This window comes from Anser anser (assembly GCF_964211835.1).
Source record: "Anser anser genome assembly, chromosome: 4".
NCBI lineage: Eukaryota > Metazoa > Chordata > Aves > Anseriformes > Anatidae > Anser > Anser anser.
Genome location: NC_139724.1, coordinates 38,116,620 through 38,143,942, shown reverse-complemented (window position 1 = coordinate 38,143,942; position 27,323 = coordinate 38,116,620). Strand labels below are relative to the sequence as shown.

The 27,323-nt window shown below is 45.3% G+C and overlaps 2 protein-coding genes and 1 long non-coding RNA gene across 13 annotated transcripts in view; 1 reads left to right on the top strand and 2 right to left on the bottom strand.

Moving 5' to 3' along the window:
• The window catches only part of LOC310899024, a 34,945-nt gene extending 13,067 nt beyond the window's left edge, over positions 1–21,878 (bottom strand). Inside the window, exons 1-3 of one of the 2 annotated variants that reach the window (XR_014583923.1) lie at positions 20,690–21,878; positions 20,424–20,504; positions 1,691–1,776 (exon numbers count right to left, since the gene is read on the bottom strand). This is a non-coding gene — a long non-coding RNA (uncharacterized lncRNA). Of the gene's footprint in view, positions 1–1,690; positions 1,777–3,798; positions 6,637–20,423; positions 20,505–20,689 lie in introns of those variants that run through there. The other variant, XR_014583924.1, reaches the window with a different exon arrangement.
• Positions 9,536–20,188, top strand: MGST2 (microsomal glutathione S-transferase 2). Its single transcript, XM_083834950.1, has 5 exons — positions 9,536–9,768; positions 13,609–13,708; positions 14,912–14,982; positions 16,553–16,634; positions 19,949–20,188. Exons 1-5 carry the CDS (start codon positions 9,711–9,713, stop codon positions 20,079–20,081), a joined length of 444 nt encoding a protein of 147 aa, XP_083691076.1. The 5' UTR covers positions 9,536–9,710; the 3' UTR covers positions 20,082–20,188.
• An 872-nt stretch (positions 21,879–22,750) lies between the features above and the next one.
• The window catches only part of MAML3 (mastermind like transcriptional coactivator 3), a 273,831-nt gene continuing 269,258 nt past the window's right edge, over positions 22,751–27,323 (bottom strand). For all 10 annotated transcript variants that reach the window (XM_083834889.1, XM_083834885.1, XM_083834883.1 and 7 more), the window contains one exon: positions 22,751–26,578. In XM_083834889.1, the coding sequence (XP_083691015.1) occupies positions 25,587–26,578 (992 nt within the window). In that variant the 3' untranslated portion in view covers positions 22,751–25,586. The remainder of the gene's footprint in view (positions 26,579–27,323) is intronic.

Genomic DNA, 27,323 nt, shown 5'->3' with positions numbered 1-27,323 from the left:
TGAAGCACTTGTGTGTAGCTCCCACTAGTCCCCATCAGAAATACCATTTTTTCTGACAAGTGGTGCAGACAGGATTGTAGCAGGAGAACATTGTCAGACAGGCTAAGTGCTAGGGGCTACATGTCTGTCTGGGTTTTGTGACAAATTTTGAGAGCAGGAACTGAATTTGGGATTAATAGAGACATTCAATTCTTTCTTGCTCCGTCCTTTGTGTAAAATATATTGACAAATAAAGTGTTGTCACTCTGAAGTCATCGTGGTACCAGTGTCATGGGCAAGGACCTCACTGCATAAGGTACCAGTGAGCAAAGGAGAGCAAGGACAGGAGCAATTTGCACATGCTATTGATTACACAAGGTATAAAACAAAGAAGAATCAGGCCTCTGAAATGCAAGGAAGTGAAGTGCATAATGCTGCTTAGGAATAGGCAGAAATGGAACATATTATATTTGATAGATACAACACATACTGTGTAGCTTCCCAGGAGTCCCCCCTTCCTCCTCAGGAAAATAACTAATGGATTTTAGGAGTTGAGAGGGCATTTTCTATCAGAGGGGTGTGAGAGTGCTGTGGAATGGAAGAAAATATGATTGTCATGTGCAGCAGGGAGAATTGCTCCACGCTCATGTCAGAGGCCCACGATCTCAATGGAAGATATTTATAACTCTGCCTCTGAAGAAGATGAAAGTAGTTCTGATGCTGAAAAAGGGAACAAAAAGTATCACCTAAAAATAAATGTCCCAAGTCAATGCTACCTATTTCTACATTCCCTGTTTTGGAGCTGGTTAAATGAACTATATTGAGAAACATTTGGGTTGTTCAAAGAGTATTAAGGCCATTCTAGAACTGGAATGGCTTTTATTTTCAAAATCTGCTAATTTATCAGCAATTACCTGTACTCTACAATACCCTCTCACTGTGTTGAGAAGGGCAATTCAGTCAGCACAGGGATATTATCTGATCCAGACAACCATCAGGGTAAGGTGACCAATAAAAGTACACATTAATTGCACTCCCACTTTACATGGTTTAACTCCTGCTAGCCTCTGCATGAGCTTTACCAGGTCATGCTTTGAGCAGACACTCCTTCCCCTCTTTACTGCCAGTTCTGTTCCTCCTGCCTTCTCATCTGGTTTACAGGCTAACCCTGGTTGTATCAACAAAACTTCCAGGTGGTGCACAGAGGTACTGGGGAGGAACAGGCCACCAGAAACAGAGCTGGTTTGTCACACCCAGCTCTGAGAGTCTAGCCCTTCAGTACTGCCTTAAGTAGCTGCGCTTCAGCAGGAATATGGGTGTATAATGCTGTGGTTCCTGCTCTTCAAACTGGTGAAACCTGGCCTAGAGAAACAGTAGGCAATGTGCTTGAGCTCTTCAGGCTTCCTTCCTCCATGGGAACAACTGATGATAGTTGATGGCAAAATTGAACTTAAGCAAACTGATTAGCACTAAAGGGCTGGTCCTCTGCCTGGTGATCCTGAACCACTTCTAAGTGGTCTCTGGAAGGTGACTTAACAACCCCAAGACCATTCTACATTTCGTTTCCACCAGAAAACTCTTAGGGGGTTACAAGCTTAAGACAACGAAAAGCTACACACCACTGGACTGCGCTCGTTCATGAATTTCAAAGCACTCTCCACATCTTTGCAGAATTTCACAGGACTCCTCTTTCACAAGCTATTGTACCTACCTGAAGTGCAGAGCCACTGCTGACTAGGTGACTTGGTCAGTGCAGCCATGAAACTCTCTGATCTTTCAATTCGGCCATGGAGCAGTCTGTGTTTCAACAGAAGTGTGAATTAAAAACCAACCAACCAACCACCCTCCACAAAATATACCTTTGCTCCTCTTCGCTGCAGTTTCCATGAAGAAAGGGCTGGCAGTGGGTTGCTACCACATATCACTTCTGTCCTGGTTTGATTTCAGAGAACTTCCTCCTAAATCACCAGTCTGTCTAGGCTAAGTGATCTGGATTTATGGCCTGTTTTCCTTCTCTGAGGAACAGCTAGGCCGTATCGTTCTCTTCCTTCCCAGCTGGTGCAATACCACAAAAGTTGGAGCTGCTTCCTCCTCACAGGTGTACCTCTCTGTTGTGGTGTCTTAGTGCTAGGCCTTCATTTCTATAAAGGTCTTCATTTAAGGCCTTTCAAAGGCCTTCACTCTATAAAGCCCTTTCAAAAAGACTGACCTTAACAACCCCAACTGTGGGAAAACTGGATTCAAAAGTGGATTCAGACTCTTCCATCTTTTTTTCCAGCTTTTAGACTGGGACTTTCATTCCTCTGCTCACCCTCGTGCTGAGTAGAGATGTAGATCAGGCAACATGCTCAGAAACTGTATCTGCATTCAATTCCAACAGATTAAAATATACAAATGATAACCAAATGTACAACCTAAAATGGATAGTGACGAGCAGAGCAACTCTGTATATACCTACCAACTGTAAAGCCAGCTCAATCATAAAAAGAGCTGCATGAGTTAAAAAAAATTACAGCCCCATCTTTTTTTTTTTCTCTTTTTTTCTTTTTTTTTTAAACTCTGCTTTACAACAGAGATGGCTTTTATGTTCACCCACAGCATGTGAACCAGTGGGGTGGATGTTTGGTTTATGTGCTAGGTTAGCTCCTGTGCTGCTTGTTGTGCTGAGCGCTACGTGACAGTCACCTGCTGAACAAAAGCACCTATCTCTCTTGCCAGGCAGCTACATGCATCCAAAACAGGTAATTTCTTAAAGTAAAGGAGAGGCTTCTACTCAGGAAATTAAACCAGCTCCTCCAGCTCAGCTAGCGGCGGGCCCACACCAGTAGTTCTGGCATATCCCAGCAGAGGGCAATGGCAGATATACATATGCATGTGTCACAGCAGAGCGCTACTCCAATATAAAACAAACTTCTCCCCTGCCTGTCAGATCTTTTCACGAGCTAGAAAGTCACTCAGTGCTAGCAAATGGAATAAAACCTATCTAGAGTTGAATCAAAGCTCAGCAGACGATCCAGCAGCACATAACTAGCCAGCAGCACGAACAAAGCCTTCCAGATCTGTCCTGAGCAACAAATATTTATCAAGAAAGGAGAAGCCAAGGGAGTACCTCAGCAGGATTTTCTGTGTAAGATCAGAGGAAAAAAAAAAAAAAGGAAGTCTGTCTTTCTTGCTGCAGTGTTTTAGAGAAAAACAGAAGTCAAGTGAAGCTATAGTTCCTCTTCAGCACATCCACAAATGCAAACCAGAAAGACTAAACTGGACTTAGTGTGGAGGAGGAAAGTGCAGACAGATAAAGTAGAGAACTCAGACATCAGGAAAAGCCCTGGCTGCTTTATCTCTGTTCATGGAAATGTTTTCATTTGGAAATCTTAATGTTAGCATCAATGTCCTTTTAAAATGGACAGAAAGTGATTCAGAGCAGAATTTGTTAAATATATGAGCACATAAAAGCATTGTCCAGAATTTGAAGCAGTTAAGCCTGACTGTCTTACATCAGATTTTTATACTTTTGAGTAGAAAGCCCTGGGTGTTTCAATTTGGGGCTGAAAAATAGAAACGCCCAGAACTAGCAAGTACTTCAAAAAAAAAAAAAAAGAAAAGAAAAAAGCTAAGACTGCATGCCATGTACACCAAAATGCAGTGACCATTCATTAATTATGCAGGCATGCCACAAAAGTATGTAAGAATATCTGTCTTAAACAAGGAAGGATGTGAAGAAATATTCCCAAATCCTTTCACGGCAATAACCATAAATAATAAGCAAGGACCGACGGGAGCAACCGCGGCTGTAATATTGCTCTCAGGCGTTGAGCTTACCTCAGCAGGCGCTGGAGGGGAGATGGCTGTCAGAGGAGGAAGGTGTTGCTAAGCAACGCGACACGGGATGGCGGCCCACTCCCCTGTCAGGCCCCAGGCGATGATGGCCGGGCTCTGGGCGTCGAAGCACAACTGCTCTGAGGGCCAAAAGAAAGCTGCGAGGGTCCACAGATGTCAAGGGGGAGAAGGGGAAGTGGTGGTGGGCTTGGGGTGTGAGCAAGTTGGAGAGGGAAGATGAGGGCAGGGCCTCTAGTCGGTGAGGAGAGGCCGCAAGGATCACGGGAAGAAATGGCGAGGGTGACGGGGAGAAAGACAGAAAGGAGCTGAAGGCGTGCACACAAATGAAGCAGGAACTGAGCAGAGAGCCATGGGACGCGTCAGGAATATCACCGGTCCTAGAGAATTTGAATCAAAGCCTGCCTTAGATGTGAGAGGGCTGGACCTGACTTGAGTCTGCACAGGTCAGAGAGAGAACTGAAGGGAGGAAGATAAGAAAGAAGATATTCTCTAGGGGATGTCCTTTTCAAGACCTGCCCATGCAAATATGGCACCAACAACATCAGCTTCCTATGCTGTCTTTCTCAACGGAGCTGTGTCACGGTCCCCAGGTGCTCTCCAACCTGCCACCTGGGGTACAGCAAGTGTGAGGATGGCGCAGGGCCTGGGATTTACAGCTCAAGGGTGGCAGTTGGGTACCTGCCTCCAGGTCTTGTCCCTGCCATTAGCCTCCTCTGTTAGCGTGGCCAAATCGCACAAGACTTCCAAATAAGTCTCAGGGAACAGGGCATCCCACCTGACAGAAGTTTAGGAGCAGCTGAATGCTTAACTAGAGCAGGCACTTTGGAAAAGTGTCAGTTTTTCAGTTATGCCAACGACTGGCTCTGCTACATTCCCCTGGTAGCTGGGGTGAAGCAAGCATCACGCTGCCACTGGGTGCCAACGTTACCAACAGAGCCTCTTAAAGGATGAAGATGCAGGCAATAACAGTGGCACACCATCGTGAACACCTGTAACACAAGCTGCGTGGAAGAGCTGGCCAGGAGGGAGGGTCTGATTCACCACCTACCCGAGCAAACGCTAAGATCTGCCTTATCTCCTAGAGGCATCGAAAAAGGCTAAACATAAGCATATATAACAAGAGCACAATTTATGTCCCGCCTCCTAAGCACAGCTGATTTCTGCAAAGATGAAATTAAACTTCCTTATGCGAGTATGGATGAAAAGAATCCTTAGAGCTGAAGTCATCTACTAATTAAAAAAGATCTTTCTCCAGGGTTAGCAAGTTAAAAAATAGCAAGTGCTATGTTGTCTTAAATCTACTAGGAGTTGCGAGGGAGACAGAAGATGTACAACCAACATGTCCTCAAATCTCTTGCTGAATCTCCTTTAATCCCCTGCATTCCACATATCAGAGCAATCACGCTGGCATGGGGATCCGCTTCCAATTGGTCAATAGCAACAGGAAAGACTTTAAACCTCCTTTTGATCCAGACATAAGTCATACAGGATCTGCATCTCACAGACCAGCCCTCAATTCTCCCAAGACTACCTGCTGGAAACCAGAGATACCATGCACAGAGCCAGCGGGGCTGTGTGCTACAGGAAGTATTCTCACGTCTGGAAACACCACTGACTCTCAGCTCCCATAACTTATTAATGAGTTATTATTATTCATTGTTGAAATGCTGCCAATTTGTATTATATAGGCAGTCAGGCAAGATGATCATATTGGGCCACAGCAGCTTTAGCCTGTGAGCGAATCACTGAGCATACGCCGCCCTGATTTCCACAGGGTGAAGCATCTAGGAGAGTTCCTTCTAATCTTCAGGCATAATCGTATGCGCTGACAAAAGAAATGTGACTTTGTATAACTCTCCCCTCAAACATTATGTGAACGCAAGGTCCATAACACCCCGTCTCCAGGCTGGTAGCTTTTGTGGCACACATTAAGTCTCTCACAAGGCAAGTCAAAGAGAAGAATGGGAAATAGCTTTGTATAGTGCATTTCCTCCTCTTCTGCTGAATGGGAGAGGCAGGCTGTACCTCTTCTCTGGAGATTTACAGGTTGTTCCAGAAACATTTAATTTAGGAGGATGTCTGAAACATGGGAGGTGAGGAATATTTAGCCCCTACCTAGCTGTATGCCCCAGGTATTCACTGATCACCACGTACATGCAGCCTTTACACCGCAGTGCAGATGTGCTCATTCTCCGTTTTCCTGAAAGGGTTCTGACAGTCTCTCTCAAGCCACTGCAATTGAACTCCCCTGAGCTGAGACCAGGTAAAGACATTTTAAGGAGAAAAAAAATTGTGTGTATGTGGGATTGTGAAAAAGCACCGCTTTAACAAAAAGCAACCCCACATTGTAATTAGATGAAGGTACTTCTCATGATGATCCAGACTGTTTTTTGCTGCTACTTTGAAAGCCTGGTATGATTACAATTGGATATATTGCAAGATTGGCACAGTTTGTGTTTCATAAATACATGTAAAATACATACTCTGCTCTATCCCAATCCAGAATTGCATCCCAGATATGTTCTTGCAACATCCAAAGTAAAAAAAAAAAAAAAAAAAAAAAAAAAGTAATGATACCCAAAGGCTTCAAAGAAATGTGAGAGGCCTGTGGGCATGCAAGAATTTATGTGCATATAGCAACATACATTAACAGTGATGGGTGTTAAAGCACATCCGTCTTTTGTACACCCAGACAAGAACACCACGAACCAACTCTTCCCTGACTTGTATACAATATTGATGCAGGTAACATAAGGCTGCAAAAGGTGGGGAAGACTCCAAACCTTTGGCTACTACTTTATTTAATCCTTTCAAATCTGCTCTGCCACCACCACCAAAAATAGTCTGAGCTCATTGCACTGACATTCAGAGGATGGGATGGAAACAGGATCTGTCTTATTGTTTGGTAAAATGTCTGCAAAGCAGAGGACTCTGAATAATCAGACCTTAAAACAGACTGTTCATCCCTTCTCTGAGGGCCAACGTGAAGTATGAGCATGACAGTGCCAGACAAGGGTGACAAACTAGTATTTAGGAGGTAGCAGGAGGGATATTTGAAGGAATAAAAGTATTTTCTTCCTCTTTCACCTGTTTCATAGTTCTGATAATTTTAAAGGCTGGGTATGGCCCAATGCCACACAGGCCCACATTCTTTGTTATATATTGTTTTAAGATAGAGTAAATTAATAAACCGCAGAGCTCACTACTGTTACTGCTGTAGCTAAACTGCTTTTGACACATGAGCTAGCCTCATACATTGTAATAGTGTTGATTTACCCTATAAATGTTTCCAGTGAAATATATGAGAGTTCAGATGTTTTCCCTTCCAGCCAGAAGCTTCTATTCTTCAGAGCCTGTCTCCTAGAGGTGTTTAAAAATAAAAGATGCTGCACTGCCAGTTGGGACTGGCCTTTAAGAAACTACACCCCCAGCATAGACTGAATCCTGCCCTTTGCAAAGCTCTTTTCAGCTCTTCCAGAGACAAAAACTGAGCAGCTTTGACAGTGTAACTCCATTAAAAGAGCTTATTTGATCAGCCTGGTTTCATGCTTAAAATGCTTTTGGTCTCAGTACCCCAACCATCTGCTCTCTTGTGACAGCAGCTCTGCCACCCTGCTGGGATCTGCCTTCACTGCTGGGTCAACAGCAGCTTCTCTACAGACAGAAGAGCCAGCCTTCTTGCAGAGGTCTGCCAGGGAAGCACAGGTCAGCAAGAGACACGAATTTCCCATAAATGCTGGGGCTACGCAGACTCCCAGCTCTGACACAGCTGCTCTGTGAAATTTGCCAGTCCCTTCCCTACCCAATGGCTCAGTTTCCACTGCTGTAAACTACGCTGGGAGAGACCGTTTGTCCCTGTGGAGCACACAGGGGAAGTATGGTGCAGGACTAAAACACCACCAAAGCATGGTAAGGTCCCACCAGTATTTCTGATTTCACATTGCATTTCACTGTTCAGAGCCTCTCTTCTTGCTATTTGGCTTTAGGCAGCTGGAGAAAACGCATGCATTTACAACAGCAGAGATAAGCAACGCACACATAAAATACATGCAAGCGGCGGAAATACAAAATCAAATGACATTCCTTAAGAGCAAGCTGAGGAATCAGCCTCAGACAAGCTGCCAAAATGTCCTGACATAACTGGAGAAACCTCTTAGTTGATCCTGGCATCTATTTATATTCTGGGGCTTACACACATCATAAAAGCTCTGGGCATCCGAGATACTACTGTATTTGCACAATCAGAAGTAAACCCAGCCTAAAAGCCTTATTTTGTGTGTGATCCGATTTTCTGTTACTGAGTTTCACAGGGAGGAAGCATAACTCTATATCAAATTGCCTGTGGACCACATTTGACCAATGGCAATATAAATCTATAGGCAACTACAAACTCCCTGCTACCAGCAGAAATTGAACATGTTCTTAAGCATACCCTAGCTCAGCCATAACAGCCATGTATTTTATAACAATTCTGCGGGTTTAATCCCTATCCTAGATTATATTCCTGCCTACCTTTAAGTCAAACTTTGGTGGACTTCACATGCCCATTGCCATTTTGAAATTCACGTACTTTGAATGATGTCGGAAAGAAAACATGACTTCAGTGTCAGCTGGCCTTAAAATGCTTAGCTCTTACGGGTTTAACTTTTCAAACTGACCTTTCAAACTTTCCAATAGCCAGCCCTGTGTTACAGTTTTCCATCACTCCCCTATATTGGCAGGGTGACGATGCTTTGAACACCCTGAGCCAGCCTCTAAAAGCCGAGAAACTGTCTTGTCAGAAGGCCAGCCCCTTACTACAAGAACAGTAATTAAAGTGCATAAATCAGCACTTAAAGAGTTACAAAGCACCAACATTCAACTGCTGTTATTAAAGTATACCTACTGTTCCAATCTTTAGAAAGAACAATATACTGAATTAACACCCAACAAATTTTACCGTGACAATTTTTACAATGAAACAACTGATTTAAAGTTCTTTTTACTTTTGCGTTCAAAATTAACATATTTGACTAACATCAAGGAAATACCCCACTGTAATGTCAGTTGGAGACAATGCAGACAGATAATCCTGGAATCACACACACACACACACACAAAAAAAACAAAACAACCAAAACAAACACATTACACTGGTTTTGTTCTGGTGGACTCATGGGATCACAAAGGCTAACAACACTAAGATTCCTGTTAGTTAAAGCTAGCTGATTAAAAAAAAAAAAAAATCCTTGAGAGAATCTCTCCTAATTTTAGTCCTAGGCATAAACTACAGGAAACGTACTCCAGACAATAAAACGAGGGGAGATTTTTCTCTCTCAGTTGTTTTACCCTTTGAACTACCCTGAGCGATTTCCTTCTGCGCAGTGACTGTTTGTAAGCGGCTGTCATGTCGCCCACAGGAGCCCAAGTTGTACATACTCGGCAAAACCGTAAATCAAGGGTAGGGACAGTACAAAGCTGCGCTCCCCCCGCCACGTCTCCTGCACCTGCTTCTTCAGAGCAGCACCACCGGTGATGGATGCAGACCTCGCTGCGCTAGACCCTGTACAAACAGGGAACAAAGTCTTCGCCCCCAAAGAGATTACAACTGAAGTCTAAGACTTAAAAGAACAGCTGAATCCACAGAGGCGGGCACGGCTGGTTTTGTTCTCTCTGTGCTTTCACACAGGCAAGAGGCAGGCAGAGCCGCCTGACTGCATTTGAACTTTTTCATGAGAGAAAAATGGCTGTAATTTTGCACTCATTTTAAAAAGCCGGGCTATTTTATTTCCTTTGTTGCGGTGCCGAAAAGCACTGCAACTCCCCCACCTGTTGTTTGTCCTTATTGCTCACTCGAGCTCTGAGCTCTCTCCCCTCCACACACACCCTGCTCGCACGCGGAAGTCGCCGGGATCATGGCTGGTGACTTCACCTTGCTGGCTGCTGTCTCCCTCCTGTCTGCCTTCCAGCAATGTAAGATCTGCGGGGCTGCAGGGCTGGGGCTCGGGGAGGTTTGCGCCGATTCTGCAGTTCTGGATGTTATGTGATGACAAACTGGTTGTCGTGTAACTTTAATTTCTGGTGCCTCCTAAGTCGTTTCTCACTGGAGCATTGTTTGCCCTCTCTGTAGCCCGAGAGGGAGTTGGCTCAGTGGGACAGGTTACTTTTCCCCGTGGGAGAAACTAATTTATTTTCAATTCCATTTTGTTTGCTGACTCTTTTGAATCGTACTATTGTGAGAGCTCGCAACTAGCTGTAAAGTTACCCAACGGCCACATCGTGTCTTGGTTTCGATTCTTATGTAGGCAGCTATGCAACCCAAAACCTCAAAAACTGAGAGTAAATTTGTCAAATCAAGTACACCAGCGCTGGACTGAAAGCACTGTACTGTTTCCTGAAATAGCCAGACGCACGCTAAGTACCTGAAAGGGAAGACGAAAGCAAACTTTTACACCAGGCAGCAAGAATAGAAGGTATTCTGCAGCACATCCTCCTCATTACAAATCTATTTGGATCTTAAAGAAATATTTTATCCCCTGCTGATGTACCTCTGAGAATCAAGGACCAGGAAAAGAAGTGGGCAAATCTGCAGCACTCTTTTTGATTTGCATCTCTCATGTAACTGTGGTAGCGTTTTTACTTCTTGTAATTATTTTCTTCTATATACATTGATTCATATAGTTGTGTTTACATCAAGAAACATGATGCTCTTTGAAGGCATTTGCAGTATACTAGGATGAGATTAGGAGCAAGTTAAAAGTAATTGCTTCATCTTTTTTCCAAATATCTATAGCACTGCAACTTAACGGATGTGATGCAATTGTTTGTTCTGAAAGCCTCAGCTGCTGAAACACTTGTACCTAGCAGGAAAAAAAAAAAAGCCTGATAATGTGACCCTTCCAGGTTAAAAAAAAGCCCAACACAACAGAAAGCAAGTAGAAAGCACTTAAAATTTACATTCTTTTTCTGTCATCAGATCAGCTGCAACACACTCTTGTGATCTGCACAAAACATTGCTATTTCTGGCTGGTGGCAATATTTACCATCAACTTCTGTGAAAGTTCAACTTGCCTGCCCTGACTTTTAGCACAGAAATGTTAAGAGTTAAAAGCAAAAACACACATTATGTGGAAACCTAGCGCCTTTTGAAAACACAATGAATTGTGCAGATACCAAAAAGGGGAAGGGAGGTAAAAATACACACTTCCTTGTGGTGTTTGGTCCATATTAGTTATTCTAGTTAAAATCACTGAAAAGTCAGGATAACCTGTATTTTAACTTACACATTGGGCAGTCCAACATCAAGCCCAGAGAGAAACCTTGGTAAGAACCTGATCTGTTAATCTGATTTAAATCACAGCGTGGTTTACTTTTAGCATGGATAAACCAACACAGATCAACTATTGTGAGTTCAGCTGAACATTGTGAAGCTGGTAGTGTAAGCATGTGCTATAACCAGCTCGTGTAAGGGACGCAGTGCAGAGCGTGACCAATTGCTGTGAACAAAATACAACATACACAGCACTTAGTGCTCTGTTTGCTCTTCTGTTTATTCTGCTGAGCCTCTGGTCCCGAGCTAGAAAGCTGCTAACAGGCAAGACAACCTCTCTGAAGCAGTGCTGCAAGTCAGGTTTCACTTAACCATCATCAGAGATACAGAAAGACAAGGTTTTGTGTCTCAGAATCGTGAGTTATTCAAAAATTTATTTATTTTTAAGTTGCAAATTAGCATGCGCTATCATATACTGTGATAGAAGAATCAGCCTCTCTACAGGCTTTTTAAACACAAAATACTTGAGCAATGTTCCTTGAAAGCCTGATTTATCCTGCATTTTTAGTGTAAGGATATTAACACAGTAACCATAAATGCCACCTGAAAATGAAAGCCAAGAAAAAAGAAAAGGCCAGCAAAGGCAAGTGGCGCATACTTTGTAACTACCGCAGTCACGTCATTTAGCCTGCTAGAATTGAACACGTCGATACAGGGGAAGGAAAAAGCTGGGGAAATCTTTACTTCCTCCGGCTGCAATGCTTTCTGGCGTGCTCACAACAGCACCTCCAGTGGGTGGGCAGCAGGGCTCTCCCATTGCTTTGTTATTTATTTCAGCCCTTGTTAAACCATCATCACAGAACTTACACTTGGAGCCACATCACTGCTTTCCATTCACCAGAATGGAACCGAAAGGCAAGTTGCATTCAGTTAACCAAAAATACAGCAATTATTTCTCTCCTCAGCTCTTTTTAAGTCCCTGGCTGGCACCTGTCCTGTTCTGCACATGGGGTTCACCTTTTCTTCTAAGGTGACAGGCATGACCCTGGTCCCCCACACGGTGCCACAGCTTGGTTTTCACTGGCAGGTGAGAACCCACTTGCCCCTCACTGAAGCAGGGTCCCTCCTCTCTGATCCCAGTGGAAAATGCTTCAGGAGCAGGTTTTACACCGGGTGGCCGCGCTGCCACAGCCTGGCCACAAACCCAGTGCCACACGTGGTTAACCAGAGCCTCCCACGTGCGATCTCTGCCCCTCAACGAGATGCTTGCTCAGCAGGCAACACCAAGGGCAACCCGCGGTACGGCTGAGGCCAGGGTTGCACCATGGCCTTGGGGATTTGCTTCGGTTAGTCGTGCTGAACAAACAAGAACGATTTGGCCCTTGCACTGCCTTAATCTCCTTGTTTTCCTCAGTAGGCTTAGTTCATCCAGCACCCTTTCAAGGCTTTTTTTCTCAGCTAATTTGGATGCAAGGAGTCGCCTTGGTTTGCCTTAGTTCCTCAGCAGAAAAAAAACGGTCCCAGACTGTCGTAAGACTTGTAGGGCTCAGTGAGGCAAAAAACAAGGAATGCATTGCTGGGTACAAATGCCTTTGCTGCAAAACACTAGGGCTCACCTACCACTTCTGGCTGATGAGCCAGGCAGCATTTGCCAGACAAAAAAATTATAGTAATACTTTTGAAAGTGGCAGAAGCCAAAAAGCAACTTTAGTGTTTTCCAGGAAAACACTTCTAAAAGGAACTCCTGTGCTGCTATGAGCCTCGGTCTCCACGAAGCATGCTCCCCCACCTCCCCACTATAACTCTTCCCTCCTGAAAGTGCCGCAAGGTGGCACGTTGGGATGAATCACCAGGCACAGCAAGGAGCGTGGGTGGGAGCGGAGGAGGTCTCGCTGGATGCAAATACAATGAGAGGTCCTGTAGCGAGGTGCTCTGGAGGGAAAGGTTAAAAGTAATTACTTACATGTGGAGAAGACAGATGGAAAGCTTCATTTTTGGGACAAGGCTTTAGCCAGGAGGCAAAGACGTAAGATGTGCACGGGGCAGCACCGCTGATATCCCTAGCTGTGTTTTAATGCCACTGTTCTCTGAAGGGAAGACAGAAGGCATGCTCTAGGCTTGCCTGTTAGACAGTCTTTTTAGGGAACTCAGGTGGGTGTCTTGTTTCTGGATCCAAATAAAGTTAGGATAAAAGTAGAGCACGAGTTTCTTGCACAGGGTGGCTATGACATGGCTTGGAAAACAACTCCAGGTACCCAGAAAGCTTTAAAGTTAAACAGGTGAGCTCTTTCACTAGCTCTGAAATAGCAATTTTTCCCCTTCCTCATAAGTAAGTTACTCCTGAAGACAAGAACAGAACTTCTGTAGGGGAAAAATAGTTTATCTATCATTGGTCTATTTCCATCAGATATAGCAGAGAGAACAAAAGAACAATGATTGCTATTAAAAAAATAAAACAGATGTGTTAGAAACTCAACTGAGCTGCCTTTAAAAAAAAAAAAAGAGGAAATGTGTGATCCTTGAGCCTTTATTTTTGCTTACAGGTCATTTTGCTCGGCTGGTGGGAAAATCAAGAATGAAGCACAAGGTCATGCCCCCAGCTGTCACTGGAGCTCCAGAATTTGACAGAACATTTCGTGCACAGTAAGTCCTGACATCATCAAGATGATGGCAACGAATAACAATTCAGTCCAGAAGATAAGCAAAAACATTATCTTCAGATATTACCTTTTCCGTTGCATCCTTTGCACAGAAAATGAAAAAATAATGAAGAGAACACTTTCCAAATGGTTCAGCTATTATCTTAATGATAACAGGGTACATTCAGCTCGTTTAAAACAGTCCATGTTCAAGTTCTGATGAAACTAGGCAATCGGATTATCCAAACCTAAGTAAAGGCTAGGAACTAATTGACTGTAACTTACAGAACTCAGATGTTCTGGATCTAGCAAGCCGTGCTGTGAGTTCTTGGCCTGTGGCTATCACCAAACACATGGAAGACATCAGCACAGAAAGCCTCCGCCTTCACAGCAGATAACTGTCGGACAGCCTCTTCAAAATGACAACATTTTCCTAAAAGGCTTCAGTTGGTGATTAGTTAATGACCATAGACAAATATATGTACCATGGTGTTATTTCAAACAATTCCTTCTGATGCAACTGTAGTTGTACTGGGTAACAATAACAACAAGATGACACAGAATATATTAAATATTATATCAGATAACAGAATGACAGACACAGAAGGTTGCCTAATTCATTAAAAAGAAGCTCAGTCAGAACAACCAAGAAAAGATATCCCGGCAAAATACTGGCATGAAAACTGATGATGTTGACAAATAAAAATGCTATATAACCATAAGATCCGTCACGTGCTGCCTATGCCTGGTAGCACTTCATAAAGGCATTGGCCTCAGCAGAGCAATCCGCGCTGCCCACACACAGCTCCATGCTTCCTCTCACAGCCCCGGGAACGCTGACCCACAAAAGCTGCATGCAGAACGTGGAGGTAAGCAATTAACATTGCATCCACATGCTTCAAATCCTGCCTGCCCTTGCTGCACAGGCACTTGAGTTAGGACACCTGGTAAGCGTTTCCATATAGCCAGGATACAGATCCTTGCTTAGGTTTAAATATACAGAAAATATTTGAAATAGTTTATATTTGTATTGAGATTACAACGAAGGGAATTTTTAAGGGTGCCTAATTCCGGCTTGACTGTGCTCCCACTAAATTCAATAGCATTAACTTTATTGAGAAGAAAATCATATCAAAGCTGATTCCCCGTGAAAAATCCCACCCATAGTTCTTTTCCAGAGTAATGTTTTTTCAAATTTATTCTGCAGACAAAACTGTGTGGAGTTTTATCCAGCATTCCTGACCGTCCTCTGGATCACCGGGTGTTTTTTTAACCAAGGTAAACAGTTCTTGTTTTTCTCTTGGACTGAGAAGTTTTACCTAAGTTTCTAAAATTAGCTTTATCAGGAGGTACATTACTTGTAGACATCTTTTTGCCTTCCTTTCACTTCTTACCTTACTCTAGGCTTCCTGAAAGAATGCTCAGTGCACTGAAATCCCCAATTAGTCATGCCTTTTCACACAGCCCTACCAGCTTTTACTGTTCTCTGCAAACCAAGGAGCCATGGCACATGGCATATTTTTCATTCACAGAAAATCCACTGAAGATTTTCTGGGTGAATCATTCAGACAAGCAGCTCCCAGATGTTTCCCACTAACGCTTATTTGCGCATTATGGGACAATCCTCACAGGACATCAAGCACAGCTATCAGCCCTTGGGAGGACGCAGCCTGAGAAGGCTCAGGTCAGAGCACTCAGCCCTGTGGCTGGACCCCTGACTGAAGGAGATGGAGCTCGAGCCAGCGAATGGGTGGGATTTTACATCCCAGATGAGCAACACCACCGCTGGGCTGTGACTTGTTCGTTTGTCCTGTGACTTAGCACTGAAGCACAGTCATAACAGCAGCATCACCAGCCATAGTTACTGTACTTCTGCTATGCAAGGAGACTCATGAAAACCTATTTTGCTTTCTCAAGCACCTAAGCAGGCTAGCATTTTTGTCCAAGTGTTCTTAAGTCTTGTTTTGGTGCAGTGGCAATGGGAATGTGGCTATATGGGATTCCCACTGTAAATCCAGAGAAGCTCCACTTAGGTCAACAAATTGGATGGGAGATGGTACACGTGCTCCTAGAAAGACACTTGAATTAGGGAAGACACACGTTGCCGTATGTAAGAAGAGGACTGCATTAATCGCCCTTTTAAGTAATTTTTTCAGCTGAGCATCTCCCAGAGGTACACTAAGAGGAGCTAATCCAGAACAGAGTAACAGCTGTCCTCTGTAACACTTAGGCAGTTTGAAAGGACATAAGCAGCTTCACCAGCACTGCTTAGTCCTGGATAATACAAGTGACCCGCACACCCCGCTCCATCTATCAAACGGAGGTAACTTTATACTTTTCCCACAGGGAGGTCAGAAAGCTAACATTCACTACAGCTTTCTCTCATGTCCTTGGATAAAAGCTGCTATATAAATGCAAAGCAGGTTATTAACAACATAAATAAGAAACTCTTTCCAAAACAAATACCCCCCTTAAACATGAACTGCCATAACAATGCAAAATGACAGCTGGGTCAAGCCACAGTGCTCCAACCCACTGTTCTGCCCCTGGGATAGCCACTGAGCTGGGCTGGGGATAAGATTCCTGTCAGGTCTTGAGAGCTCTTTTTAGGGAATGCTGTTAGATTTTTTGGACAGGCCTGCAGCCCACCCCTACAAGCAACCCCATAACAAAAGCCTCCCGCAGTGAATGTTTAATACTCGTATCTCCTTCAAATGATTTTCCTCAGTGTAATTTCCTAGGGTATGAAAAGCTATGAAAAGTCCCCAGAGACATGCAACTAGAAAACATAAGCAAAGCAACTGTCTGTGATCCTCATTTTCTTTCCCATTAATCTTTTCTTTCGTAGAAATAGCTGCAATTCTGGGTCTGTTGTACGTGTTTGCCCGCTACAAGTACTTCCACGGTTACGTGCAGTCTGTGAAAGGAAGGTAAGGAGTTACTCTCTGAATGCAGGTTAAAAGCTCCGGGCTGTGGTCTGAAGCTGGGCGGAGAGCCAAGGACTGGCAGAGAAAAGTGACTGTAATTGAATGCAACACGTGTAAAGTGCCAGCAAGAGGTCTGAAGCACAAACCCTCGGGGAAGCAGGCTGGCTGTTACAGCGGGAGCCTAGGTTAAGAGGTGCATGTGCTACAGGTCACAAGGGGGGAAAGGTTTGATGCTCACCTTGTGGGCGCCTGCTTTGTACTGAGCGTACTGGCAGCTGGGCTCAGAGAAGGCTGAAGACAGAAGCAGTTTTGCAGCTCAGGACGGATGTGGGATGGGAGACTGCTTGGGCAAGGCATACACAGTAGCAGCCTGTCTGCTGTTTTCATTTCTCCTCAAGCTGTCACATTAAGACCTTTACTCTAGCCACACAAATGCACTGAAAGAAGCAAACATCTGTCCTTGTAGGCTGATGAACTTTCACCAAACAGATAAGAGACACAACTCCAGATAAGCATAAGTTAATGAATGTAAGTGTACAGCATCTGGTACCACGAATCCTGCTACAACAAACGCACACTGGCAGAACACCCCTCCAGTGCACAAGTACATGTACAAACACACAGTTTATTTCTTGTCTCACTGAAGCCACTGTACTGCCTTAGGTGTTCTGACCTAAGGCTCCTCCTACCACACGTATAGCAATCATAAAGACAGGCTAGCACAATACACGCTTGTCATAAAATTAAGAGTCTTGGGATCTATACTTCTAGGACACAAAATAATCAGACTATAAACAGCACTTTTTTTTTTTTTTTTTTGGTAGTGAGTAGTCCTGCAGCAGCAAAGGCTGGGCTCTGGGGCTATTTTCCATAGTTTGTATACAAATGTTGTCATTCTCTTCACTGCAATCTCCACCAATCCCCTATTCTCTTTTGAGGAGCTGTTGCTTAAGAGAATGAAGAGGCTGTTTTCCAGATCCTCTCTCCTTTTTTTCCTTAAATATAGAGGTAACTGTATCTCCCAGTAAGAGATGCAGTGAGCACCAACCAGAAGGCTAGCAACTATTTAGCAAGTCTGGGGAGCAGAGCCCTCAACATAAGTGAAAGAAAGAGATCATAAGGGATTAAATAAACCAAGAAGTTAAGAAGTCCTTTGTTTAAAAAAACTTTAAGAAATCTGTCCTATGATTTATTTCATCGCTCTCGGGCCTAAAGATTCAGCCTGACAAGAAAGCCTAAGAACAGTGGTTGGCTTCTTTATTAGACAGACCTTTACGCTTTTGTGAAACCCTACTGCCTTTGCATTGGACAGAGGGTGCTGAAAGTCAGCGTGGCAGCCACGGGAAATGGCTTTGCTTGTGCTAATCCTCAGTAGGTGTTTCTGCTAGCAATGGGTCCGCACCAGTCAGGCATGCAGGGCCGTGTCCCAGCACATGCAACGTGCCTCCAGCAGGCATTGTAGCACAAAGGTAATTAGCCTGCACACCAATTTTCAACTGCAATCGCTAACTACAGGCGTGGCAGTTAAAGACAAACCCGCCCACCTGGCCTGTGCTCAAAGAGCTGGTTACGACACATGTAAGTGCACTGGGCTACGTGAATTGCAGTTCAGTTTTGCCAAGGCTAGGTTTCTAAGCACACAAGAGCTAGGTGTACCTCCTACTTGGTTTCTGTGCTGGAGAGCCTTCACAAGCGAGCTGCATCCCTTTCCTTCCCTCCAGCTGGCTCCGACAGATGACAGGAAGGTTAAGCTCAATACTTTTTTCATGCTCTTCTGACACTGAGAAAGTCTCATACTTCACCACTTTCTCACTCGTATTTAGACATTGCGTGTACAGAAAAGCTGCATATGTCAAGTCTTTAGGCACCAGTGAGGTTCTGCAGGTATGGGTATAGTGAGCTGCAAGCAGAAGGCTGACGAGTTCCTCTGACCTCCCTCCAACACTTATGTGATGGGATTGTCAGGATAGACCTTTCCTTGCCTGCAGAGGTCAACCCAGCAGCAACTCCCAGAATACGCCTACTTGACCAGAGGCTACACCGAGGCAGCTAAAACCAAGCCCAGAAGAGTGTGCAGAGGAAGGTTCCTGTTGCCATGTGCCTGTCAAGACCTCTGTGTTTCAGGGCTGAGGTGTTCCCCCAGACTACTCTGGGGTAATTTTACATTTCAGAGTCACAGAATGGTTTGGGTTGGAAGGGGCCCTAAAGACCACCCCGTTCCAACCCCCTGCCATGGGCAGGGACACCTCCCACCAGACCAGGTTGCTCAATGCCCCATCCAGCCTGGCCTCGAACACTTCCAAGGATGGGGCAGCCACAGCTTCTCTGAGAAATCTGCTCCAGTACCTCACCACCCTCACAGTAAAGAATTTATTCCTTATATCTAACCTAAATCCACGATCATTCAGTTTAAAACCCTTACATACACCTTGTCCTATCATTACAACCCCTTTTAAGAGTCCCATCTTGTAATACCCCTTGAAGTATCAGAAGGCCACAGAAAGGTCTCCCCAGAACCTTCTCTTCTCCAGGCTGAACAACCCCAACTCCCTCAGCCTGTCTTTGTAGGAGAGGTGCTCCAGCCCCCTGATCACCTTTGTGGCCCTAATCTGGACCTGCTGTAACAGGTCCGCATCTTTCTTGTGCTGGGGGTCCCAGACCTGGATGCAGTACTCCAGGTGGGATGAGAGGCTGTGTCAAGAGTGGAATAGAGGAGTGGAATCACCTCCCTCAAACTGCTGGCCAAGCTTCTTTTGATGAAGCTATTTTGGTACAGATAAAGTAATTTGACCCCCAACCCCAATGAGTGTCCTAATAGCCAAGTTACAGGATCACGCTCTTCCTTCCCAGTTCAAAAATCCATCTTCAAGACAGAGTGATAACCAGACCAGACCTCCCAGCTCAGTGGAGGTTACCTGACCAACAGGTGCTGACACAAGAGACACGCACACCTCTCCTTCAGGCCTAACATCTTCCCTCCCACGCTCCTAAATGTGAAGTTGCAGTGAGGTGCTCATGTTTGCTTGTGGATCTACCTGCAGGTGTTCACAGTGTGCGATGAGGTAGCTGTCATGGGTCAAGATCCCAACTTCACATGAATATGTAGAAACACTAGGGAAGCGTTACCCCATAGAAAGGAAGAGTTTCCCCATAGAAAGGATATTAGGAATCACTCCCCATCTAGCAAAAGTCATGTGTGGAAAAGGTTTATTACCAAAACAGTTGCTTGGACAAAACTTGCATGGACAAGCAGCAAGTTTCACTGTAAACACATCACGTACAGTTTGTAACAGTATTTTTCTACTTTCTACTTCCAGGTTAACAGGTTTTTATTTGAATTTGATAGTTCTGGCTTGCTTGGGAATCCTGGGTGCAGTTGGGATTGTCAACAGCTTTCTGGATGAATACCTGCACTTCAGAATCATGAAGAAATTAAATAAATTGATCTGAAGACTTAAAAAAAAAAAAAAAGATGACAAGTAAATAATGCAAATGGTTTCCCTGGACACAAAGAAGAAAAGTTGCATGTGAATAAAGTATCACAACTCTGTACCAGCATCCCATTGCAGTGTAAAATGTATGCTTTTCCTGAGCTGTTTATGCTTGCTTTCTTTTTGTGCTGTTGAAAAAGAGTCATAAAGAGAGAATGGCACGTCACATCTGCATTTTCAATTAAATGTTCTGTTTTCCCATACACTATTGTAAACCCTAAACAAATTACATAGGGAATTTATGGTTTTAGTTCTAAGTAATTTAGTTCCAACTGGCACTGCAAGCAACAGCCCATCTTACCCAGCATCCTTCGGCCTTCTCAATGCCTCCAGTGTAGTCCTCCTTCACTCCTCTTCATTTTTACCAGTGGTGACATCCGTTCTGCACAAATGTAAGAAAACGATTTGATGCACCATGCTGCTGCACGGTCCCCGTTTTGCAAGTATATCCAATCCCACTGCAGGAGGCTGTTTAAGCATATACTGAAACAGTGCTTTCTTCAGTAAGACATTGAAAGCTGCACTTGACCCTACACTTCTGTGAAGGCCTTTTAATTTTATACACACATTTACAGTTCAGCACATGCTCAAACACTGTTCTTGCAGAAGTGGGGCCCTCCTGTAGGCAGATCCCAGCTCTCACACAAAGCCTCTCAAGACGGGCTATCCCCACAATGTGCCACTTGCAGGAGGGAGACCCAGCCCAGACAAAGAGAAGGCACAGATGCTCAGCTAACAATTGGGTCTCCTTCATTGTCTCCCAGGAAGGCACAGATGGCTGGGGTGTGGGAAAGATTAGGCGAATGTCCCAGCATGGCCAAAGCCCTAGGAAACAAAGTGACAATGAAAAGCAAACTGACTATGAAAACAGTTTTCTGCTAAGAGAGGGGGGGAAGTCATGGCTTAGCACCAAGGGCTTAAAGTATGCCGATGGCAAATTTAAACTGCGTAGAAAAACAGAGATGCAAAGACCATAACTGACTATCTTGGTAGCTCCTGATAACCCAAACTACACAGGGAATGTTGAATATACTCATGCCAGCTACAACCAGCAAGCAGAATCCTTCCCTGTTATGCCTCTGAATACAGAATTTGACCAAAAATGCCAAACATTTTTATAGTTCTGTTCAGCCAGGTCTATATGGAGAACCCACAGTCTTTTTCTAAACGTCTGCTAGCGTTGATAACCCGAGCACAAAATAATTGAGTGCTGGATCAGGTTCCTAATAAACTTTCACATGAAAAAAGCAGACACATTGCATGTGCAGAAGCTAGCACTTCACAGTCACTCTAACATGATTAAGGGGCATAATTTAGTACCTGTGTGCGGTAAAGGCTGAAGTAGCATTAGAAACAATAAATGAAACAAGTACGTAGGTGTAAGACTGGGGGCCAATAATGGGTGTTAAGGGAAGAACAGATCATGGCGGTGAACTGACTAGAGCTGACAAAGCTGCAGAAGAGGCAGCTCTTTGGCACTTGGTTGCGGGGAAAAAGCAAAACAGGACCAGGTTTAACAACCACAGTGATCACTGGGAATTCTTCCACTAACTGTCCTCCCACGGGTGGAAAGGCAGCAAACGCACCTGCCAGTGAGTCCTTCAGACAGTCACAGGCAGCAGGAAGCGCTGCCACCTTAAGGAAAACCAAGACAAAGCTCTAAGTCACGTAACAGGCCTGAAACACGCATTATAGGAGGCCCAAAGGTTGCTGATAGTTTCAGAAGCAAAGGCATTTGAGCACTATTCCATCCTAAACTTACCTGTTATAACGGCCTGTCATGTTTGTAGATAGCTTCCCATAACCCATCTATGCCACGGAAAAGAATAAGCTGTTGTCACACAGAGACAATTTCACATGCCAAAAACCATGGGGGTGAGGCCACAAGGAATCATCCAGCAGCACAAAGCTAGAGTGCAACAGGATCAACAGGAGCCTCAACTGTTAGGAGATGCATTTAAAACAGCAAAGGACTGACAGGAAGGAGAAAATGAGAACCTCACCTCGAAGTTTGTACATGGAGCCGAGCCATAGAGACTGCCCAAACCAGCCCGTTTTCTGCGAGCTGCGCGTAGAGGCCCAGCACCTCATCTGCCATTACTCTCCAGTGGGGTGGAAACATGGAGATACTGGTGTTGAGTCTTGAAACCCACCTGGGTTTACCTTGAACACCTCACCTCACCTTTCCAGATCACAGCTACAGGATTCTATACCCTGAGTCCTCCCCAAAAGCGCTTCCTTACCACATGGCATGGGCTGAGCAAAGACAGGAACCTGGCAAGGTTTCTGAGGAAACTAGAGGGTACCCTCATAGCAATTGCCCAAGTATAAGCCTTGCCTCACCCCACCCATTGGCTTTTATAGCATACTTTGCTCTTAGAAAGAGGTAAAATACCTCAAAGAAATGGCACACACCTGGCTGTGTAATTAACCACCCGGCAGCTAACTGCAGTCACCTGTGGCTGCTGCCTCCAGCATGCCCGGTGGGGGCCCACCAACCTTCGGGGACATAGGGGTGCCACTGGCGTGCCACAGCTCCACTGCTAGCACAGCCTTTGGGGGCCTCTTCCCTTCTCCCCAAGGCAGCCTGCAGGACCACCAGGGCCGAGATAATCCCACAAACCAGCCTTTTATAAGACTCAGATAACCATCTTTTATTTGTTTGTTGTTGGGTTTTTTTTTCCTTTTTCTTTTTTCTTTAAAAGTGGTATGTTAACATCAGGTTTTTTTCTACATTTTCAGAGCTCTGTACAGGTCTTAAAAGGAAATAAGCAATGCTTAATGTACAAAGTAAAAACAGAAAACTAGAAAAATCTGAATAAAATGGAGCAAGTTGCCATCAGGGATACAGTACAAATTAGTAATTAGACGTCATCTGAAGTGCAATACCACTGCAGTAAGGATGAGTTAAGGAATGAAATAAAAATACTCTATTTTAAACAAACAGTATATATATATATTTTTATATGTATATATTTTACAGATAGTAGACCCAGTGATATCTGTAGAATTGTAAAAACATATTTACAAATAACTTTTTTTTAACATTACATATACATCAGCACCATAGTAAGAAAAAAAAAAAAAGAAACAAAACCCCAAATCTATTAAAATCTACCTCTCTAGTACTTGGTCCCAGTACGGAGTATTTGGAGGAAGCTTTACAACAACAGAGACTCGGCATTCACCAGCGTTCATTCACCAAAGCCCGCATCTTCCTAACGCATGTGAATGCCCGGCCGGGGCTGTGGGGTGGTGGTTGTGCGTCTCCAAACCCCTGGCCCCGGGGCAATTCGCTGTGTGCCTGCTTCACTGCTTGCTGCCTCTTCCTTCAGGCTAGTCCTGCTAAAAGCCACTTGCCCACGAGGTGGTTGTGGACTGCAAACTGTGGCTGGTGCTCTCCTTCACTGCGTTAGGGCCCGGCCCGGCTCTGGCTGAAGCAGCGGGCAGGCAAAGCCCTGTCATCTTCAGCAGGAACTGGAATGGGGCCTTGCGTTGTCTTCTAAAAAGAGGTTAGCTAAAAGAATGCTAACTAAAGCATTATTTTGAAAAAATGAGTGGTCAAGGCAAGCTGAACTGACAGCTCACCTTGGCCAGCTAGTCCAAGTTAAAAACACAGCTTGTCCTGTCTACAGTACAGCATTTAAACCCGTGTCTGGGTAGGCCCAGCGAGGGATCGCAGCACAGCAGGGAACGTATCTGGGTGCTGGGGTGGCCCCAGGCCCGCCTGGCCCCATCCTCCAAGCGATACACAGCAATACCCCGCAGGGGAAGGGAGGACCCAGAGGTGCCAGGTACCAAGCCCCTCGCTCCCGCGGCCTTGGCATGTGTATGCTGGAGATATTCTCACCACAGAGCACATAATATGCTCTTGGAGGCCAGCATCAGTTCCCAAACATTTCAGACTGCGGATTGCTGTTACGATTTTTTATGCACCCCTACATATCCTGGTGGCCAGCTCTCAGCTGAAAAGGTGGCAGGTTTCTGAGGACAGCTTGCCTTGCCCTCGGACCGCAGCTTGGGAACCGCTGCCTTAGGCATTCAAAATGGCTGACATCTCAGTGAGACTATCACCGCTTCGCCGCAGTGCTGCTCAGCACCGATCCACACAGTGGAGATAGATAGTGGAGACAGTGATACACCTCTGTTACTTAAAAGCATATTTGGGCAGACCTGATGTTTTTGATACCTAAATCAACTATTTTACCCATTCATGAATGCTCTTTGCTGTAGTCCTTCCTTAGTTCCCATTTTTCAAATACCGCACTGAATTTTATTCCAGCAAACCAGGGAGATTAGGCCAAACGCCTGCTTAAAACAGAAGACCAGGTAGCAAATCAAGAGCCCAGACACCCCATGGTAACGCTACCTGCCAATCTTGCACTTTTCAAGAGGAGAGAAGAAACTCATTTCTGCCTGCCAGACCATCCCTGTACGTTCCCTCCTTCCTGTCTTCTCTCCTTCCTGCCCCTTTGTGGTGTTTGTCGCTCACCTGAAAAGGAGCGCAGTGAGCTTACCTTCTTTTACACTGAAGGACAGGAGGGGAATATATGAAAACATACGGGAGAGGGAGGAGAGAGACAGGGACCTGCTTAAGACCTTCGCTGGTACCTTGTAGCCCTTTAACACCACTCTCGGCTGCTGTTCTGCTCTCCCAAGCAGCAGATACAGATACAGCAGATACAGCAAAGTACTCTGACAGGGACGCGCTACTGCAAGTCCTGCGGGGACTAAATAGCTCGTTACATTAACCCACCCATCGAAGCCGTCTCCAGCCTGTAATCAAACTGTCCTCACTGTACTGCCAAGTTTATGTTCTGCTACACTTTTATTGGATTTTTATCACTCTGCAGTGAAAATGGTGACCTCTCTGTGACTGTTTTGGTCTGTCACCTGTGTGCTGCGTGTCCTCTCTGACAGCCCAGAGCCTGTCCGTGGCTCTCTGAGGCCTGTTATACCCAGGGCTAAGCCCGTTTCCGACCAGGGCCTGTGCAATCGCCTGTGGGCTTCTTTAGGCTTTGCTCCTGGCCGTTTTCAACTGCTACTCTGAAAGTTGCGGCCTTTACAGCTACATGAGGTGGGAGATATTGGGACCACCCCACACCATTGTGCAATGAAGCCTCACTTCCGTCGGGAAAGACCAAATTTTCCCAACCCGAGGCATCAGCTGGCTTTTCCAGTTTCCCCATCCTGCCCCACACCCGTGCAGCGGGTGCTGCCGTGCAATGGAGATTGCTCGTGGAAGTCTTGTGATACCGATGTTTTCATCGTCACCCGAATCTTCCAAAGTTGGCTACAGATCAGCTCGGTTTGCACGATTAAAAACAAAAGAAAACAAACAAAATAACCCCAAGCCAAACCAATTCAAACAAAAAAACCAACAATCCAAGGATGGGGAGCACATCCGACTCTCTGTGTTTTTTTTCAAACGTAACAACCAAAGCTCCAGACTATACAAGCCCACTCACTGGGGGTTCCCAAACAACTCATCAAGTTCTTGTATCCACTCATCCCCCGGTCCACTCTTAATGATGGAGTCCACGAGGTCTGCACCCTCTGCTAAACTGGAGAATGACCCCCCTGCTCCTTCATTACTGTAATTGTAAGATATGTCCTGAGTGGGATTCCTCTCGTAGGCCTGGCCTTGGCCGCTCTGAGCAAAGTTACCACCTGGCAATTGCTGCGTCGGAGGCTGACTGAAACCAGACATCGTGGGGACCCCTTGGCTTATTGCAGGCATTACCATCGGCCTGGCCTGGCCAGCTCCTTGTTGCCCTGGTAGTGGTTGCAGCAGCTGTCTCCCCATTGCTGGGTTCAGGGCTCTCACTGTTCCACTCGTGTCCACAACTGTCTGGTTAAGTCCCTGCGGGAAATGCTGCTTGGACAGCCTTGGCTGCCCGGGCTGCATTGGGTATGTTGTGCCATTATTGAAAGGCCCGATTTCGCTGCTAGTCCTTCCAGGTATGCCTTGCAAGCCTCGCTGCTGCCAGTTTTGTGTTCCTTGTGGGACAGTCCCCATCAGGTTTTGAAGTCGTGGTGCCTGTGGCCTGGGTAAGACCTGGCCCACCGGTCCTTTCATCTGCTGCTGATGCTGGGGAAGAGCAGAGTTTACCAGCATGTTCTGACCAAAATTGCTGACCATTCCCACCGCTTGTCCAGAGGCAGGCTGCCTTGTTCCCTGGCCTGCGTTATGTGCCATGTTCATGCCACTTTGGTTTGGGTGCTGCAACATTTGGCTCATCCCTGTGCTCATACTGTACATTCCTGGCTGGCTGGAAGAGGCGTTGCTGTAAGGAGCCATGCTCATGTCTGACTGGCCTGCTGTGGTGGGCAGTGTGCTCGGGTTCTGGGAAGGACCCATCGCCATCATGCTCGCATTCTGGGCCATCATTCGGGACGTCCTCATGCTCTGGAGTGCTGCTTGGTTTCTCACAGCTGCTATATCCTGGGGAGAACCTACACCAAAAAGGGAGGAAGGTAAGTAAAACCCACAGTCCTGTAAATCTGACACGAATCAACATGCCTTTGCATAACAGAGAATCTGTAGGAGCCTCCTGCATCACAGTAGCATTTCAGGTTGCTGTGCTTTTGGAGCGAATATTGTTTCATGTGAAGGTTAGGAGAGAACTAGGTTAACTGTCCTTGGGAGACATACTTGCCGCCTAATGTTAGCTGCATTTTGGAGATTACGTGTTCTCTGCATCAGTGTCGCTGCAGCCTCAGTGCTGACCTACCAAGTCCCTTCTCCTTGGAAGTGAGAGGCAACACAGCTTGAGTGCTTCCCTATGATGGTGTCATGTATTCAGTGTGTTAAGTGGGATGCTGCTCAGCAGAGAGTACTGTCGATACAGACCGGCAGCCTAATTCCCCGTAAGGCTGGCAAGGTCAAAAGGCCAATGATTTACTCACTGAGTAATTCTCAGTTATGACTGTTTTGGGATTCGTACCCAAAGGGGTTCATGGCTTTGAATTCTAGAAGAATCAAGGCAACGTGATTCCATATGTGATACGTGACTACAGCCATGGTTGCTCCCCTGATAATAAGCTGCTCAGGTACCTAAACTATACAGACACTGGTGCTGAAGGGGTAAAATAGGCCTGTCTTTCTGCTACTTTACTGTGACCAAAAATTTATTTTTTTTTGGATTGACCTAGGCGTAGAAGTTCCCTTTCAAAAGTAAATATGAGTCTTTCCTTTTTC